We start from the raw sequence: 15,616 nt of genomic DNA on the forward strand, positions 1-15,616 counted from the left end.
TGCGGTTCCCTGTGCGGTTATTATGCTGTGACTTTGTAGTGCATTTTCCTCTCCTTCTTCCTTCAGTCGCGGATAACCTGCGCCCTTGTACCAGATGGCCCGGCATCATACATGGCAACGCGAAGCAAACACGCGGCACAGTCTTGTCCCCAGCTCTCCTTACCCATGCTCCGTGCTTCTTATTAGAATGAGAATAGTGTGGAAGAAGGCCAGGTCGAGACGGCGATGCAAGGTATGCCGTGTCTGGCTTTTATTCCGATGAACAACCGAGGCGCGTGCCACCGGTGACGCCGCGGGATGATGACGATGGTATGTACACCTGAAAGAAAAAAGATTCTTGGAAGGCTCACAATAGGCAGAATTTATGGTGCATATCTCTAGAATACACTGCTATGCTCCCGAAAGGTCTGGGGTGGGATTATATTGGTAGAGAAAGACAGATTTGAGGAGAATGTGGGACATGAGCAAAGAAGATGTTCCAGAGTTTCGCCATCATTACATTCCGACCAGTGAAATAAGGTCTTTAGGAGGAAGAAATGTAATCCAAGAGCAGGAAAATGCGCTTGAAGGTGAGCGACCGTTAAGGCTCGGAGGTAAGCACAAGCTGCTTCACGACCCGGCGATTGTCACGGAGTCGAGTTCCAAAGAGCACCGCGCGTACACGACTATCGTCGGTGAAGGCTGAGGAATAACTGATTCGAGGGGAGATATGCCTAAGTAGAGGACGCGCGAGCGACACACGACTGCCAAGTCCGGAGTAACATACGCTTGTACAACTACAACGCTGCTTGGTGACAGCAACGACGTTCGCAACTGTGGCACGCCGCACTCTCTCACTGGGTGCATCTGTGCTGCTGATTGGCCCCCTGATATGTAGCGTAAAGCGGGCGTCGGTACCTTCTCTTTCTCTTCTTCAAGTTCAAGAAAATGCGAACAGAGAGTGAGAGCTGAAGTTTTGCTCACTTCTGCAGAAGTTGTGTGGCCGCTCCGCATCCTCAATGGTGAGCAGCGCGACGCGCACGTCGCCCAATTTCCTTTCTCTACTAAATGTTCACGAAGCGAGAGAGAGAGTAAGCGAAATTCATAATTGCAGCTAGTATTGCTACGCAGTAAAAAATCGCTTCTGAGTATCCCCAAGCATTTAGTAAAGATTCACTCACTCACTCACTCACTCACTTCTGGTTATAACTGACGCCTGCATTTGGTGGTAACTGATACCACTTGGCTCTGCCCAAGCTTGTCACTGGATATACGACACTTGGTGGTGTTGCACTTGGAGCATTTCAGTAAATAAAATTTTGTGCTAAGCACTCAAAGAGAACTATGCGGGTTTTGTAGACAATATCATGCTCACTGAAGCAATCTAGCCACATTTATCTGAGTCTTCAATTGCTTGGAGCGTTTTGTTTTAAGCATTCTTGTATTGAGCGCCCTAATCGATCGGGCAACTGTGCTGTTAAATATGGTAGAGCACTTCTCACTCCCACTTTCGTTTTGTTAGCCACCTAGGCAGAATAAGGAGTAAAAGTCATGAAGGAATCAATTCTTAAGAAGCGTGAAATATCGCGCTATATAGTGTCGCTGTAAGCCGGGCGTACAGAAGCTGCAGGAGGCTGTTTGACTTATCGCATAATGCACGGGCTGCGTACGCTTGGGCCACATTATTTTTAGCACTTTCTTGGCTGTAGCGCCAAACGCTTGCGACGAAAAATTAAATCGACAAGGAGTGAAACTAGTTGCAAATATGCAGAATTTTGATCGAGAAGGCCGCATATTTCCAACGTGCTCATCGCTAACTGCACGAAAGCGTGCATGTCACCAAGGCGCACACACGCATGGGAACCGGCAAAAACTGGCGGTCGGTTACGAGCCCCTACTGCTCATAAATTGTACCTAACGACCTCAGCCATGTCTCAGTACTTGTTTTATATGCATCCTGTCTCCTTTTCCTTTATAAGTGATATTTATTTTACTCTGCTGTCAGCTGTCCGGAATTTTCCTATTAGTTATGACTATTTGCAAAGCTTTTAACAACATTTCCTTACTTATTGGACAAAGTTTTTCATCAGCTTGACCAGAATTTTATCCATTCCTGCAATTGTGATTTTAGCAATATTTTCCTATATTGCAAAGGGCAGGAAACACCCCGAATAAAAACCACTCAGGATAATTTTGTAGTGCTCATTGCTGGCGAGATGGCGCCACTATTGGTCTTCACCAGAAATTCTGCATTGTCTTCCTTTATTCCTACAATGTCTCCACAGACTATTCTAGTTTCTCATCATGCGCGATTAAACTAGGCAATAGCCATTATGAAGCTTAATAGGCAAAAATATGGTTAACAACTTTGTGCGCGATTTCACCGCAAACGAGCCTCCGGTCGAGGCGGGAAATTGTTTCAAATAAGTTTGGATAAAGTGGCAAAACACTATTGCCGCTGTCCATGTGGTTCGAAGGTGGCTTCTTTTTGCTCACGCTCCTGCTTCTACGCGTCATGTGTGAATCGTATGCTCCTCTAATACGTTGCTTGGATCAGTTCTAATAACGCGTACACACTGATGTCCTTCTGAGGCGTAGCCTAAACTCTTAAAAATGAGCTCTGCTAAGAATTGTCCCCCTAGATATATGCCTTATCAGGGCCCTTTTTCATAGCCTGTTCCTTTGTAAGGTGTATCTGCACCAAATCCGCTTAAGTGGTGACTAATCTTGGCTTGAGTATCATCAACGATGCCCCTGAGCCTAGAGAACTTCTTATTTCAATAAACAGAGCAGGTAAAATAACACATCTTATACTAAGAAAATGCTCAAAATGCCAAAAAGATTGGGGCGGCGGCGACTTGTTTCTGTTTTATACACCAATCCTTTATTAGTGCGTCTTCCATCCCACATTCTTACAGCCAATATCTGGATGACTAAATGTTCCAGACGTCGCTAATAGTATCCCGGAGGCACTACTCCACTGGGAGTGTGTACACAGTGTAGGGGGCTGTTTTCATCTCGCGTCTGCCTGCGACATGTGCAATCTTGTCCGCAACGCTCGCCATACAGCCCTCTTCCTTCCGGGCACTGGAAAATAAATATAATGCACAATAATTAGGTACGAACCTAAAATGTAACATAGTTTCAACTGATGATATATTCTGCCACTAATGAAGTGGCCCTCATGGAATTACTCTCTTGTCTATCAAGCACAAACCGGAAACAAACACAGCCTGCTAAACAAAGCGCCGCCTCAGCAAGCTTTACCATGGATGATCGCTTATAAATAGCACTTGAACTTAAGGGTCGGCGTGAAACGAAGCAGAAGTTGTCGCTCTGGTGTTCCAGGCTGCTCAACAAGGTTTCCCGACTGCTGCTGGTCAAAAGTGAATGAAACACTCTATTTGCACCAGCAGAGCCTTTGAAACTGCAATCTTGTGCAGCAACAAGAACTTTCCAGGGTTTCTTGCACTGATAGAATCTGCCACCAATTTTTATTGCGTTATTGCTCGATTGTTAGTTTTTATGAGCGTCAACATTTTGCGACTATCGTGAAGATGGCAAATATTGCGAACGTAGTCGAGGTGTGAAAATTTCTGAGGCCATAAGTCGATATATTAAGGTTTATATGTAAACGGGAACATGCTTGCGGTGCGCGAGAAAATCAGGAATGAAAAATATCTAACCACCTTGTGAAGTGAGCACACCTACTGTGCGAAGAACAAACTTGGTGAAGTCATAAGCAATGGTGTCTTATTGCGTTAAGATTGGCCGTACGACTCATGGACCGCAATGTTTTTGCATTTCCGCACGTGGGGACACTGAAGCGCCCCTCCTGGTCACAGGAAGTAATGCTTTTGCATTATAATTGGCGCGGAAACTTTTCTCCTGCTCGCGCAAAACCGTTAAACTGTTTTAAAGAAACAAAACAAGATATGTTTTCAAAACTTATCAGTCACCATCCGGATAATAAAAATGCATTTATGAGGGTTTTCTAAACTCCTAATGCGCTGACAAGTTTGTTCCTAATGTTTGTTTTGTGCTCTCAAGGACTATTTGTGTGGAGTAGAGAACCAATGTTGTTCACAGTTCAAAGCAGTAAGCATTTATTTCAATCCTTCGTAGTAGGGGTGTAAAAATATATTGAACGTTAAGTTGAAGTTGAGCATTATGTCAGGAGGGAACTTTTTGTGGGATTTGTAAATCTTTAACCGGTATGCTTGAAACAATAAAGCAGCCTTTGACATTGCGCTGTTCTCCATAACCTTGAATTCCCTCGAGTGCTAAAGGACAGTTCTCGTTGCCGATTCCAAAAGTTTGGCGCTGTCTTTGATGTTTCTTAGTGCTCCGAATTTCTGTTGTATGAATGGCCAAACCGCGCAAACGAAACCGACTATCAAGTCGTCTTCACTACCAGTCCACCAGTTACCGCAGGAGAGGAATTAACGATCACTCAAGCTGGTTGAATGAATTCGTGCATAAAGCCAGATAGATAACTGGCATGCAAACGTTCTTATATGGCCTTGCTGGTTGGTTGGTTTGTGGGGTTTAACGTCCCAAAGCGACTCAGGCTATGAGGGACGCCGTAGTGGAGGACTCCGGAAATGTAGACCACCTGGGATTCTTTAACGTGCACTGACATCGCACAACACACGGGCGCCTTGCCTTTTGCCTCCATCGAAAAGCGGCCGCCGAGGCCGGGACTTGATTCCGCGTCCTTGGGAACAGTAGTCGAGCGCCGTAACCACTGCGCCACCCCGGCGGGGCTATATGGCCTTGCGTTTCTGCTCTTGTCTCCACTTGCTGCTTTGAACATAGCTAAGACGTAGACACGCCCTCTTTCATTACACCCAATGTAGGTACAAAATCACACCTCACAACACACAAAACGCTTTATATTATTTTATAAAGTTTCCGAACTGCTGAAATTCTTCGTTTAGGTTTAGGTTACTGTTTATCAGAAGTAATGGAAGACGGTAGCACCGAGAGCTTACTACAGTCCTTGTTGCCTGGTGGTAACCTTACGAATATAAACCATCTAACGTGCATCACTATGTAACTACTCTTCTATTCATTAAAACGTATGGTATAACTTTGACGTTGTTTTGGATTCGGGGAGGCTCTCCTTTTAATGTTAACTCTTGATCCAAGGCCAGGCTGAATCAGAAAACGTAACATACTTATATGTTGTAACCATTTCAGACGCAATCATGACATAATCAAGCAAATTGGTGTAGATATACGAAAATAAATAGTAGCATATTACAATAAATGGTGATGACTTAACTATTAATTTTCTTTCTCCAGCACCGTACTCTAGCGGCAGGAATGCAAAAACAGTAGTGAACCTTTATTTGGGTAGCTTAATATATACCGCTATAAAGCACCAATCTCCTAAGGGTGGACCTATGTATTAGTAGTCGCAGGAGACTTAATAGGCTGAGTGTTGTATACGCACTCTACGATATGCTAAGGCATCGCATTCATTTAAACCTTGTTGGTAAAAAATGCAAATGCGACTAAACTTAGAATTGTCGGACAATATGCCTATGGACAGTCATAGCTGCATTCGTTCTTCAGCTAGAAATTATTTTGTGCTTTCTCTGTTTCAGTAGGTGATTTTATATCAGCATTAAGTATTTTAATTAGGTTCGTTAATTCACAGTTATGCGCCTAAAGTCTCATTAGAGCTCTGATGCGGCAGCGTATGGCGTCCAGACATAACGCGGAACGGTCACCACTTACACAGCTTACAAATGGCAGTTTACATTAGACTAATACTGACGTCGCCATGACGTGATCAAGACAGCTCCGCAATATGTAACAGCCGGTAATGATTCGGAAGCGTGATCTCATTAATGTAGTGGTAATCACAACAAGAGGGCCGGTCCCAAGCAGATTTCGTGAGAACCATCGGGAGTGGTGGTAGGCGCAGTCGAGAGTAGGAGCGAAATATTCTAAAGTCGAGTATGAGCTCTAAATCGCAGCAGACGAGTTGTAAAAGCAATAATATTGGTTCAGGTGAACGCAGGAAATTTCCTAGCATGCATTATCGGTATGCAATGATTTCAAGCACGATGTAGAGAAAAATTATAATTAAGCAACCGGTCAAAGCCGGTGACAGCATTGCAGTAGTCGTTGGTATAAAGACGTGTGCAAATGACATAGACGTTGCGTTGAAGTCTTTTCAAAATGCGGTTCCGTGGTTGAGGAAGGTTAAGTAAGCAATAAAAGCTATACACGGTAGATGATCGAATTGACCGTCAAAGTGTGTTCGCAGTCCGTTTCTACTTCAGGTTTATTTGCGACTTGTAATTGAGTTCCTGATTAGGATTTGGGAAACGAGATAGGAAGGGGGCCAATATTCACTTGGGCCACCATGCCAACAATAATACGAAGACATCATGCCTTGTCGCGTAGGGGCGACCAACAATACTCTCTCACGCCGAACAGTACATGCTTTCAAAAAGCGCTCACTAGCGCCGTTATACGATGTAAGGGGTGCTTCGAAACGAAGGGATTTGACCCAAACGAAGTGATGGCGGAGAGCAGACAAAGTTTTGATCTGATCGGATAAAACGGTCTGAGCAGCCCGTAAGTTGCCGCGTAGAGAGTGCATGGAGAGTGCATGAACGAGAATATATTAGTTTTTGAAAAGCACAAAATCTAAATGCTAACACTGCTGAGTACAGACATCGACGCTTTCTTCGGAACCAAACAATACCAGATGCAAAGATGCGCGCGGCACGTTCCTTGCAGACTCGAATTAGGCTAAAGATGTGACTAGACTGAAGTAACGCATGATTCTGTTGCGTTCGAAATATAACAACTCAGCCGATGAAGATTTTAAGAATTTCAGATCATTATTATTCAATTACAAATGCATGCTAACTACAACGAATGGGAAATATCAAAGCCTATCTTTCATTGCAATTGTTGCTCATGTTTGCTTCGGCATTGTATGTGCAGTGACAAATTTATTTTATTTAATGTTTTGCATTGCTAGAGGCATTGCCGTAATAGGAAGCTAGTTTTTGCATAAATTATAAAAACAGACAATGTTAAGAGACAATATACGTTTACCAGCTTCTGCTTCTAATTTAAATAACAGTATAGCATTTTCAGAATAGGGACAAAGCAACTGTACATGAACAGGGACATGATATGTAATACTTGATTAACAAAAGGGCACCTTTGATACATTTAGGAAATTCTGTACTTGGAGAGCAGTTTGTGCTTTTTGGCCAACGAAAACCTATCTATCACCTCAATCGCTCTTATTTTTCATTTATGATCTTCAGTGTTTCACAGTCTTAATTTCCTTCGGTAGATTGCCAATTATTACTGTTTGCAAGACAAAAACAGACGTAGTGACCTGAGCACGGAAAAAAATTTCGAAGACAAAAAACATTTTCACGCTCAATTTATAGCATAGTGTTGACAAAATAACAGATGAATAAAAAAGTTGGTGCTGCGCAAAGTAATATATTATGCCACAGGGTAAGCCGTTCTGCAATGTCTTGTCGCTTTATAGTGTACTGGTACACTTCCGAAAATAAATGCGTGCAAAGGCAAATCAGCCGGTGAATTCCCCACCGCTTACGCTTGGTCCATTTCTGTGGTCTTTTGAATCCTGCATCGCGATAATCGTATACCTGAAATTCACCTGCGGTGCCTTTTACCCTATTCTCGCGGTTGACAACCCGCTTGATAATCCTCATATTCTTAATCAGCAACTCCAGATGTCTAATGTATGACTGCACCACAAAAGAGTGCTGCTCAATGTAAAACAATGATTGATTAGCTTTTCCCCAATTTGTTTAATATACGTTGATACTATGTTGATGTGCCCTCGCAGATATCTTCTCTCATGTCCGAAGGCTTATTGTAAAGACTTACCCTTGCTGCGCAAGCGCGAGGTCTGTTTGGGTTATATACAACGGGCACAGAGGGTCTGAAAAAGTAATGGTAAATGCTGATTACACACAAGATATTTAAAATCACCTCTCCTTTATATTAGAGGAAGTCTGAGCACAGACAGATTCTCGAAAAGAGAATCAATATTTTCATGGCAACAGGTGATGTCTGCCTGGTGATGAACCTAACATGATACTCCTGATGAGGGTTGAGGGATGAGGGTGACAAAAAACGACACTTCCGCTATGTACGCAAGGGTCTCTTTCCACGTCCTCCCCTTGGGCGTGAAAAAATATGGCTTCCCAGAAACCTTCAGTGTGATTGCTCGGAAAAGCTTTCACCATTGCGCCTCCAAAACGCAGCACCAATTTATCAAAAAAGATCTGTTATCTAGTGCCCATTAGCGGAAAATAAGACAATCCCAATTATAAGCAGGCAGTTGAAGAAGTCAGCGAATGCATATCACTATTCGAAAGCACAGCGAGTCACTGAGCGACGCGCCCTTCATCAAAATACCTGTTGTATCTCTATGCACTCTATCATCGCAGACAGCTGTTCAGTCTGAATGCTTGCAGCAAAACCATTCTCATAAATATGGTTGACACATGGCAATATAATAAGTCTTTGTAAAGCGCGACGTGTACTTTTTAGTGTAAAGTGAATAGTATAACACTTTTGTAATTTGAAGGAGTATGACCACTGAGTTCCCCAACAGGTAAGAGACATTAATGATGATACAAAAGAAGGAAACTATTTCTCAATTCTTTTCCTCGGTGTCAGGCTGATGCTGGCGATTAAATGTAAAATGTTTGAACTGCGATGCAACGATGTCCATCCCTCGGAATTTTAGAGAACTGCTATTTATAAGGTACCACTGCTAAACATATCTATAGAAGATGAAATCTCTCCTCAAGGTCTTTGCAATGACTGCTGCATTATATGACTATGAACTATATAAAAATATCGACCTATTGCATGGTGGTGAAACTAACAATGCCTAGCATAATGTAACACTTAAGAAGTAAGAAGTTTCGTCTATTTTGTGTTTAATGCCTGAAAGGGTTAACTCACTGTTTCTTCTCTATGACACCACCAGGCAACGCACAAGTTTGCCTGGTCAAGAGGAGATCATTTAACTTTGGTGGACTTCTCTAAATTTCCCACTTTAAAGTCCGATATCCCATCTGCTTAGGTTTGGAGGAAACATAATTGGAAAGGTGAGAAAGATGAGATAGCAAGAATAATGACACAGACAAGATCTTTGGTACAATGAGAGGATACCGGCTGGTCCAGTTAAGTGACTTGAGGCTTTTGACAAAAATGTTGTAATGTGCGTCATACATAAACACAGAAATGATATCCCCTATCCAAACGGTGTAGTATGGTGCTGCTTTCTTCAGTGAAAACGCTACTTTCCCAATATCCTCTTCAAGTTTACTGTGTGATGAAAACGCCCAAAGATTACGGACGGATAAACATAGAGACGGCATAAGATATAGGCGTTATAACGCTATTTATTGTACAGATGAATTTCACGGGTACAATAAGCCTTACTTTTCATCACTTCTGCATGTCAAACGGAAAAGACGGTGTCTACTGCAGCGAATTTTTTTAGGTGTAGTTACCTATGCTAGAGTCATGCCTTCAGCTCACCCACAAAAACCTCTTTCAATACAGAATATGTCTCTTTTTCTTTTCCTTTCCTACCACGCTGCGGCGTTAACGCGTTCTTTTCTCGGCATTTTTTTATGGTAAACGGAAAAACGTTGCAGCGTTGGCTGATTGCAATAAACTTTCGGTTCGGCCTAGTTGGTTCATGACTTGCCTAAGGTCATTCATGAGCGCAAATAGTAGACAATTCACGGAGAAGAGACAAGGAGGACCGGTGCTACTAACCCCTACTTTACTTTTCATAGCAACAATTCATGTACACTTCAGGTCACAATTTAGAAAGCAGAAGACAAAACATATCCTCTGGTCCAAGGTAACAACGGGGCGAGCACGGAAACTTATATTCTGCTTCGTACCGCGATATGTAATTATCACTACTTCAGTCTTTAGGTTCTTTATTGATATGTAATGCTTTAGGTTTTGCTTTTGCTTCTGTCTGAAATGAACGCCTTATAAATATCGCGGTGTATATTTTCAAGCAAGAATCAGAGACCCGAGATAAACAACTCTGTCATCTTTCTTCTTAACATGTAGCGCATGCTTACTGAGTGATTTATTCATAAAGTGGCCAGTACGCCCGACGCAAGATTTCCACAGGAAACGTAGGATAGTATACACCACACCGGCGGTGCGTGGAACGTAGATAGCGCTGTGCATAATGTGGTAAAAAGCCTTCCATCATCGTATGCGCTGGAGCAAAGCTTAAAAATGCTGTCATTGAATTCCAGAATTCTGCCAGACGTATTGTAGGGACCTTTATAAATATCTTGGAATATGACCTCCAGATGACTTTTACCGTCTTTTGTGACAAGCCGTTTTTTTGCAATTAAATGACTTATGTACTGGATCTAGTGTTGCTCAAATCCTTTGCGATATATTTTAGCTTACATTCACCGGACCTTATAAATTTTTTTAAAAGCCAAATGTAAAACAAAGTTAAGCACGTTGACCTTTTTTGGTTTTCAACTCTTACTCTTTCTACCAGGATCAATTATTGTTGGTTCGAAAGATTTTAGGCAGCACGGAGAAGGCCTAAATTTTGCCCTCCAGATACCTCACTGGAATACTTTTTAGTATTTGGACATAAGCTCCAGGTCTCGGAACGCCAAGTTTATGCGAATACCAGCTACGTGCAGACAAAGAACTCTTCCCGCTAAAGTCTTTACACTCAAAAGTAGTACTCAAAATAGTAGGAATAGCGTCTTCATACATGTAGTCGGCCCTCACAGACTTATACCGGTGCCGGCTTATGGCACCTGGTTTCCCTTTGACGCTCTTGACAGCTGTTTCCGGGGGCCTGATTCTAAAGCGTAGAACCAGAACGCCAAGTTAGAGGTTTGCGGTCGAGCGCAAAACATTCAGCCTAATAGTGGTGCCTTATTTTATAAGGTTTTACTTCAAAAGTAATAGCAAGCAAATAGGCAGTCTGTCCCTGTGGAGTATTTTGCCTTGGACAAGCTAAGCGTTCACAATCGAAAAGCGGCCGCCGAGTTCAGGATTCCATCTAGCATCCTCGGCCATAGTAGTCGTGTGCCCTAACCACATCACCACCATGCTGGGTTCCTGTGGGAAGACGTACGTCGGGCAGACTGGCCGCTGAATGAATGAACGACTCAGATAGTACGCGCTAAATCTGACGAAGAAAGATGACAAACGTGTCCATCTCGTCTTTCATATGCTTGCTTTCGAATGTGTAGCACAATTTGATAAGACGTCGATGCAGACTGGTAGAAGCAAAAATGAACGCGCGCTATTGGCACTTGAAGCCTTTCATAGAAAGAAAAAGGCTGAAGACTTCATTACCGATACTTTCATTTCTCTGTACGAAGCATAATAGAAGCTGCTCTGCTCGCAACGTTAACTTGTACAAGATGACATATCGTTTCAGCCTGTTCTCTAAAGTCTGGCCTGAGGGTTATATGCCTGTCGTTGCTATAGAAAATAATGTAGTTGTTAGTAACAACTGTCCTTGTCTCTTCTCCGTGAATTGTGTACTGTTTGCGCTCATCAGTTATCTTATGAAAGTTGACAGATTGCGGAAACGCACTGTCATCGCTACCGCTCCGTTATTTGTGGCTTACATTAAACCTCCTTAAATAATCATATTATAACTATTATGGACCTTTTCCAGTCGCATCTGTCTGGAATCGCTTGCTACCAAGATGAATGCAATTATCACAAGATAGTCACGGCAGTCTTATGAAATATCGCCGCATCAGTCACAATAACAATGTTTTGTCAGGCGCAACTCCGTCTCGTGTGTAATATTCGTATATATTAGTACTTAGGATAGATGGATGTTTACTATTTTATTTACTATTTCAAATTTCTAGCCACATTGATGAGATAGGTGGATAGTTTGTGCATAAAATACAAAAACAAATAATTAAAAAGACAAATATGTTTACCTGCTTATTGCGTCATTTTGAAAAAAAAAAAATTGCATTACCGGAAAGGAAACTAAGTAACTCTAGTAGTCAGATGAAACATCATATATAATGTTCAATTCGCAGAACGCCATTAATACATTTAGGGAATCATGCGCTGGGGAGCAGTGAGTGCTTTTCGGCGAACCAGAATTTATATATCGCCGCACATTTCTTTCATTATTCATGTCTGATCTTCAGTGTTCACAATACTAACCTCCTTCGCTAGATTGACAATTATTACTGTTTGGAAGACAAAAAAAGATTATAGCAATCTGCGCACGGTAGAATGTTCCTAAGGCGCAAAACTTTGCCACCTCAGTTTTATAGCATAGTTTTGGTACATACAGAGAAATGAAAACGGGGGAGCTGCACCAAGTAGTATAATATACAGGGTAAGCCGTTCCGCAATGTCTCGCCCCTTTGTAGGGTTCTAGTATACTAGCAATCAAGAAATGCGTGTGACGACAAATGAGGTTGTGAATTTCCTAGCGCTCAACCTTTTTAATAATCCAGCGGCCATTTGTATCCTGCCTCATGATAATAGAACACCTGGCGTTCATCTCGGATGCCTTTTACCCTATTCTCGAAAGTATAAGCCCTCAGAACGAGGAGTAGCGGTAAAATTAACAAAGCCAGGGCACCATGAAACTTCATGTGTAATATCCCTTTATAGTATTAATTGAGGGTATTTCGATCTTTACCTTTTTTTTTTACTCTTTTACATTGCTAGCCGCATTGCGAGATAGGTGGGTAGTTTGTGCACAAAAAACAAATTGAAACAAATATTGAAAATACACAGTACAAATTTACCCGCTCTTATGTTTTTCTCAATGACAGAATATAGCATTGTCGGAAAAGACACTAAGCAACACTCCTAATAAGAAGCAACATCGCATGCAATATTCGATTCAGAGAAGGGTATCTTTAATAAATTAAACGAATTCTACATTCGGGAAGCAATTAGCCTTGTCGGCCAACCAGAATATATGTATTCCCTCATCTCTTTGCTCTCTGACGACGTTAAGATGGGCCACATGACATGTCGTTCCAGCCTGTGTTCACAAGTGTGACGTCAGGTGCATATTGCGTCGTTGCAATGAAGAATACAGTATTTGTTAGTAGGTTCTTGTCTCTTCCCCGTAGATTGTCTACTGTTTGAGATCTTCAATTACCTAACGAAAGTTTGCAGACTGTGCACACTCTGTCATCGCCTCCGCTTCCTTATTTTTGACTTTCAGTCAACCTTCTCACACTGTCATTGTCAGTATTATGCAATTTTCACGACACCATCTTTCTGGAAACACCTTACCCCCGAGACGTATTCTACTATCGCAAGCTAGTCACGGTATTGTAAAAAACACAGCCGCATCAGTCACAATAACAATGCATCTTGCCACATACGTAACCCCCCTCGTGGGTAATATTCCTACATATCTTATATTTTAGGGTGGTTGGTTGTCCTTATGTATCATCTGATTATGTATGCCCTCTCATCATCAAGAGCAAGACGAGACCCTCTCACACCCCCTACAATAGGTCCATAATCACTGCGTTAGCAGGTGGGCACCAGTTATTATGATGAACACATTAAAACGATGACCTCTCGATTGGAAATTTTCTCTTTGACGCGCATATCTGTGCGCGGTAATGAAACACACTGTTTGAAATTTACTTCGTAGACTCCAGTATGACAAACACATGTCTTTTCTTGTTTCACTCCCCACTTTATCAAGTAATATAGGAATAAATCAGAATTTGACGGTTCATCCTCCTTTCATTCCAAACTGCAAAACGGATGTGAGTTTTTCCGCCCGTATAGAAAATCCGGAATGATATGAAAAATGCGCCGACCAAATTACCCTGCAGAATTATGCAGATCAACGCTAACAAGAACGGCTTGTCTTAGAAGCTTGTACATTGAATTGTGCAAGTACATATTAGGCCATATTGGTTTAGGAGAATATACGTTAACGACGAAGTGGTGTTGTCGAAGACGATTACTTTCATTTATACTGAATCTTTTGCTTTAAAATGTCTTACTCCGTTATTCTGCTTTAAACCACAATACCGGGATGAATACAAAGCATGAATGTCTGTGTTATGCGCCCAAAACGGTCACATAATTTACGACCAGTTAGTTTGGTTTGGTTTGTCGGGTTTAACGTTACAACGCGACTCAGCCTATGAAAGACGCCACAGTGAGGGGGGGGGGGGGGGGGGTAGTCTCTGAAAATTTGACCACCTGAGGTTCTTTAACATGAAAGTAGCAAAACCGAATTTTGTTTACTTCATTCCACACCCTGGGAGTACAATATTTCTAGCGTAAAACCAAGGCTTATGTTGAAACTTAAGCTGGCGGAACCATTAAAAGACTAAACGGCGCAGTCTGTGATATTAGTAAAACAAAATCTCAAACTTTCTTATATAATGCAGAACTGAGGCTGAATAAATGTCCAGTAAAAGTGTTTGAATGATGCAAAATAAAGCAGAGATAAGGATTGCGTTCTTTCTGCTTGTCAAAGTTCCGCCATACATACCATTATACTGGTCCTTTTATTCTTCAATTCCCCTTTAGATATATTCTCTGATGTGAACTAAAACTATAAATTATAGCGACTGTATCACTGTGTTGGGCTTTGTGGAGAAATTTTAAACTAAAAGCCAAAGGCTAATAGCGCTAGCTGAACCAAGCGCTTCCATTTGTGCGAATCTCGTGGGTCGCAGTTTACCGAAGTATCTACACAAGTCCAGAAACGGTAGTAATAAGAGGGGAGGCGTGCGCAGCCTGCTTTGTTCCTTACTTTCCGGGCTTCGACATTCCTGTTCCTTTCGATGGAGAGTTATCTGAAGGAACACCGCATCTGAAAAATAAAGAAAAGGCACAGATATGAGCTACAAATTATACTCCCTGCCAGTTATATTGGCGCTAAATATTTGAGATGAAAATCTGCGTTCAAATATATTGTCACATAGTAAGAATATTCTTACTGGTAGATGTCAAAAAGGAGTCCAAAAACAATGCAAATAATTCCTGCTCTCGTAGTAATCATGTTAAGCGTTTTCTCGCAGATAAGGCTGGCAACAAAGGGTAGAGGGATTCTCACACATGTAGAGCTCTGCGTGCCACAGAGGGGGCTCCTGATATATATATATACAATAAATGTGTCTTGGTATTTGATAGCCTTTACTATGAATAATGTGATGTCACAAAATCTTCTTCAAAATCTCAGGAATAAAAACATGTCCTGGAATGTAAGAGACTTGTAATGATTGATGCAAAACACTGTATCCCATCATATGTAACTTGCAAATCGTGGGCAAAAATAAAGTAATGAAAAACGAATAATTTATGAAGAAAGGAGACTATTAGGAACGAATGTCTGGGGATCTTTTTTGCGTATTTATTTAGTCAAGGCTACAGTAGGGAATAAAAAAAAACGTAACAGACGCATTTTACTTTGAGGAAGTGCATTTTATTCTTACCGACCGCGTCAGAAGCGTCTAGTTTTTCTTATTAAAATTTATATCTCATGCCGGCTGCTCTTGCATACGAGTTATTTATTTTAATATTACTAAATTCTTTTAACGCGTATCCTGTTCTAAGTAGACATCTTCTTGAG

General features: G+C 41.7%; 1 protein-coding gene across 1 annotated transcript; it reads right to left on the reverse strand.

Moving 5' to 3' along the window:
• Positions 1-2,842: 2,842 nt before the first annotated feature.
• On the reverse strand, positions 2,843-15,143 carry LOC146180560 (uncharacterized). Its single transcript, XM_084577805.1, has 4 exons — positions 14,985-15,143; positions 14,798-14,857; positions 7,879-7,933; positions 2,843-3,066 (listed from the first exon to the last, which is right to left on the reverse strand). Exons 1-4 carry the CDS (start codon positions 15,044-15,046, stop codon positions 2,932-2,934), a joined length of 312 nt encoding a protein of 103 aa, XP_084433931.1. The 5' UTR covers positions 15,047-15,143; the 3' UTR covers positions 2,843-2,931.
• Positions 15,144-15,616: the final 473 nt, after the last annotated feature.

The sequence above is a fragment of the Amblyomma maculatum genome, chromosome 8 (assembly GCF_055883805.1).
Source record: "Amblyomma maculatum isolate TAMU_Amacu chromosome 8, ASM5588380v1, whole genome shotgun sequence".
NCBI classification, from domain to species: Eukaryota; Metazoa; Arthropoda; class Arachnida; order Ixodida; family Ixodidae; genus Amblyomma; species Amblyomma maculatum.